General features: G+C 44.9%; 1 protein-coding gene across 1 annotated transcript; it reads right to left on the reverse strand.

Annotated features, from left to right (window-relative positions):
* Positions 1–2,022: 2,022 nt before the first annotated feature.
* On the reverse strand, positions 2,023–4,077 carry LOC116379018 (interleukin-17F-like). The gene is made up of 3 exons (XM_031840933.1): positions 4,063–4,077; positions 3,711–3,946; positions 2,023–2,272 (listed from the first exon to the last, which is right to left on the reverse strand). Exons 1-3 carry the CDS (start codon positions 4,075–4,077, stop codon positions 2,023–2,025), a joined length of 501 nt encoding a protein of 166 aa, XP_031696793.1.
* Between the last annotated feature and the right edge of the window lie 741 nt (positions 4,078–4,818).

Below are 4,818 nucleotides of genomic sequence, written 5' to 3' on the forward strand. Positions count from 1 at the left end.
GTGTGTGTATATATATACGTGTGTGTGTGTATATATATATACGTGTGTGTGTGTATATATATATATACGTGTGTGTATATACGTGTATATATACGTGTATATATACGTGTGTGTATATACGTATATACGTGTGTGTATATACGTATATATACGTGTGTGTATATATATATACGTGTGTGTATATACGTGTGTATACGTGTGTATAAGTACAGACTGTATTCACATGGATTGACTCAATGCATGATTTTAAATGGGCATAGGTTTAGTATCTCGAGGTGATTTATTAAAGTAAAGACTTCATATTATTATATTCTTCTTTGCCGAAATCTGACCATTAAATCTGCTGAACCTCACATCACTGGAGGTATAACCATATCCACTCATCATAACTAATTATAGAACATTAAGTTAAGTGTGGGAACTAGAAACATGGTTGTACAAAGTAACAGCAGCAGCAACACATAGATGACTCTTCTACTTGTGTCTGTACGTGTGTGCTAGGAGGCTTCCCAACATGCTGGTTGAATCACAGAAGCACTCAGCCGGTTATCATCAGCTATGATTATTCATCATGATTTCAGCTCTACTCATGTTCCCTTTATTTGAACAAAAGGATGCAGTGTTTCCCTTTTGACATTCACTAAACATTTCTACAGTCGAATACATCTGCAAACTGTCTTTACCGATGTGTTACACAAAACCAGTTCAAATTTCAGTTTCTTAATTCACCTGTTCACACGTTCATGTTTTCAAAGATGCCGAACCAGTAATGTATCATATGTCACATGTATGTAATGCATTATGGGTATTTAAGATGGCGACGCTCTGAGGAGCCTGGTGCTCGATGCGTCACACGGCGATGATCCTTCTCACGTCCGTGGGACGACACCAGCACCCGGAAGCTCAAGCAGCTAAATGGAATTCAGCCATCACACATTTCATCGTTGTACTTTCCTTATGTAGTCGTGTCTACTGTGATACTACGATAACTGAATGGATTATGAAATAAAGAGACCCACAACACATTCAGTACTAAACCACATCCACAGCGTCACGCGCTGCTTGTTTTGTGTTCTACAGTTTTCTTTTGAAGCTGTTATTTTCTGTAATATTTTAGAGAGTGGGCCTCGTCTCCTAGACTTCTGCATCGTCGGCAGCTTTACAGTAGAAAGAAGTCTTGGACTTTATTTTGTTATTAAGTGAACTACAACTTCACCACAGTGGACACCCACAAAGCCTGAATAAATATGTGGGAATACCCGACTCTTATGTCAACCCCCGGGGAAAGTCATGCTTCCCTAACCGGAAATTACCGAAACCCACTGACATCTGGGACTTTTGCTCCTTTGCACTCCGGTTTTCATAATCGGCTCTGAATATAGAAACGGAAGAATTCGTTTTAAATCATTTTTATTCTGCTTCAAAGAAGCTAAACCTTTGGTCTTTATCAGACGTATTGAGTCCCACTGGGACAAACCCTCGAAGATATTCAACATATGTAAATACAAAGTTTTCTTCATCCACTCAGCATTCTAAATATTTCAAACATGTCAAATACGAAACAGACCAAATAAATAGATAATTATTCAAATATTATACGTGGTTCAATTATTTTACAAAACTATACAATAGCTATTTTCTCCGATGACGAGGTCATCGATATGAAGAGACGTACATAGTGATACCCAGTTTACATTAGCTGCACGAGGCACAGCTGTAAACGAATCCTACAAAACACATAAATATATCAATTATGATGTCATCCATTATGACAATAAATAAGCCTATAAAAAAGGCTGATATGATTTGACTTGTGAAGCCTCATAAATGATCCCAGGGTGTCTTCCAGCAGAGAGCAGCTGTACCAGAGTTCCCTCTGCTGTCTGCTCACCAATCACTCCTTCAGACCTTCAGACCTGACACCCCGAGGGTCCACTTCCCGGAGGACTTAGTGCATTTTAAAACAAACACAGCATGAACTGTAGTGTGCCCCCCGGGACAGCTGGTCTGGATGGATCCCTTCTAGTTGTAGGTGTTGGCTCTGGTGCAGGTGCAGCCCACAGCTACTTCCACAGTAACCGGCTTCAAATGGTATTTCTTCCCGTCGTCGCAGAGCTCCCTCCTGAGAAACAGCCTGCTCTGCATTACGGGGGACGAGTTGTAGTTGTGGCTCTCCACCGGGGGTTTGTTGTCCTGGATCAGGACGCAGCCCGAACACAAGCACCGAGCCTCGGCATAGGTGGAAGGAAAGTGATCCTTCTTCGTTACGAGTCTGGAAAGGAACAAGAGGACTCGGTGAGCAGCTTCTCCAAAGACAGCAAGGACATGTGACATCCAATGAGATCATGCTTTCCTCACGGCCTCAGTCCAGATTGAAACATATCATGGCTGAGTTACCAACTGCCCCAAGGACCCCAGACCATCAGGGGCCCCGAGTTGTTTCTCATTCACTGTTTTCACTTTGTCATTATGTGCTAGGGGCCCCAACCAGAGAGTAAGAGGTCATATTTAACAATGTGTTACTTATATACTTATAAACGTTTTAATGCTAAATAATAAATGTCTTATGCTAAATTCTACTCTGAAAATGAACTATAGCTGTCAAACAAATAAGTTAGTCTGGTGAAGTAATGTAGTAAAAGTGCAATATGATATAGATATAGATGTTTAAGTATAAAATGGAAACACTGAAGTAAAGTGCAAATAGCAGGCCGACTTCCCACCACTGCAGTCCGGTCCACCAGCACCGTGCGGTGTGCTCTGCCTGGGATTGACACTTGGAGGTGACAGACTACACGGTTTGTTTTGCCCTGCAGTTCCCAAACAGATGAGACCGGCCATGGATCACAAAGTCTGTGAACCTTCATGAATCCTCAGAGAAACATCTCCGGCTGCTCACTGATCTCCTACAGAAGACAATCAGAGCTGGAAGTGGACTAGAAAGCTTCGGAAACTCTATAAGTGCAGAGGAAAAATCCCAAATCACTGACAGACAGGCTGATAATATGCTGCAGCGATCAGAGATTACACAATTTACTCAGTGAAGCAATCCACGTCATTCCCAGCGGATGTATGTGCCAGCAGAGCTGCGGTCAGTGGATGAAGAGGGACTTCCCCTTCTCTGGAGCCACGACCGCGTCATCGGCGGGCACCACAGCACGAGCACTACGAGGTCAAAAGGATGCGCGGAGGTGCGCGAATATTGTGCAAATATGAATTGATTTTTCTCCGAAGCTTTACATAACTGAGTGTTATGGCTGCACCTTGCCATCACATGCAAACAAAGCTTTTCTCCATATTTGAACCTGACATGATTCGCTATCTTTAAAAACTTTAGGATCTCGTTCTCACAACTTCCCGAGCCCGAACTGTGACTCCTGATACAGACACAGCAGGGATTTATATATATGAGCTCATTGAGAGTTTCTAACTGGAAGCTCATCAGAAGAGCAAATCAATCCCAGCGAGAGGGTGCACCTGAGCAAACAGTCCCCCTGATCACGGAGACTAATCCGCATCACATAGTCTATCTTCAGGATCAGTTTCTGTATTGAACTCATTTCCCTCAAATCGTCTCCACGTGTCTTTGCCTCCACCGGGGACCTGGTGGAGCGGTTCAACCCTTAAAGTCACTCATTTCATTCACGTGCTGCATCTGAAAACTGTCTTGAATGAAACACACGCGTGCAACGCGTCACAATGATACTCACACGTATCTCCAGGGGGACAGGGACCGGTCCCGGATGTGCTGAGGCGGCTGCTGCGGGAAAAGCGCCACGGGGCAAGGGGCGGGTGAGTCGGGCTCCGCCGCAGTCGAGAGCTCCAGAGACTGCGGGTAGTGGTTCCGCAGCTTCCTCTCCGCCGCCTCGCTCAGCTTGCTGTCATCATAGCACCGGTTCATCCTGCACGTCCACACGGGCACGAGACAAAGTCCAAAGATGAGAATCTGTGGAGGGGCAGACAGGCAGACAGTCAGACCGGCAGACAGGCAGCTGAAGTGCCGGAGCGAGTATAGAGAGCGGCCAGTATCAGCCCTGCCCCGCCTGTCTGTGTCCCACTCACCTGCTTCATGTCCATCCTCTGTCTCTCTTCTGACTGGTAACGAGAGGACCTGCTTGTGTTATAACAGCAACCATGCTCACCCGCCGGCTATTTATTGAGTCGGTGCACAAGGTGGGAAAAACCGGCAGCATGAGGAAATGAAACGCTATTTAGTTCCTGGACTTCCTCTTTCATAAGTGCAAGGAGCCCAGCAGGTAGGGTGTGAGGGCTGGTCGCGTGCTGTTGTCATCGGAGAGAGGGCGGCCTAGGAAACTTCTTAATACGTAGGCACACACGCGCGCGCGCGCGCACACACACACACACACACACACACGCGCGCACTTGAGTGCAGAGAGGCTGACGACATCTTGCAAATATGTCGCCAAACACAAACAGCGCTGAAACAGGAGAGCGCCCTCTTGACCTTTGAACCAACATGGCGCAATGACCACGAGGGGTTAGGCCCGACCTATGTTATGAAGCTGTGTGTATGATATGGTGCTGTATACATATATTAATCTATACATAACGCATTTACAAACACTGCTGAGCAAGGCAATTATTGATACCAATTAAATCCTTTCTTACATGAATTATGTATGTACATGTCTGTTGTTTTAGACCTTCAGAGTGAGGACATTCATGAAAAGTGAGGACATTCATGAAAAGTGAGGACATTTTTAGTTGTGATGGTTAAAGAATGCATTATGTTCTCACAAAGATTTAAGCGCAAGGTTTCATGGATGGAAACGTGTTTTATGTGTGTGTGTGTGTGTG

The sequence above is a fragment of the Anarrhichthys ocellatus genome, unplaced genomic scaffold (genome assembly GCF_004355925.1).
Source record: "Anarrhichthys ocellatus isolate YVR2014 unplaced genomic scaffold, GSC_Weel_1.0 scaffold3574, whole genome shotgun sequence".
Classification (NCBI taxonomy): domain Eukaryota; kingdom Metazoa; phylum Chordata; class Actinopteri; order Perciformes; family Anarhichadidae; genus Anarrhichthys; species Anarrhichthys ocellatus.

Bases quoted from the DNA above. Each gene is read 5' to 3' on its own strand.
- LOC116379018 (XM_031840933.1), bottom strand. The intron at 2,273-3,710 runs GTGAGTATCATT...GTTCCTTTCCAG, and splicing joins CTGTCCCCCTGGAGATACGT to ACTCGTAACGAAGAAGGATC.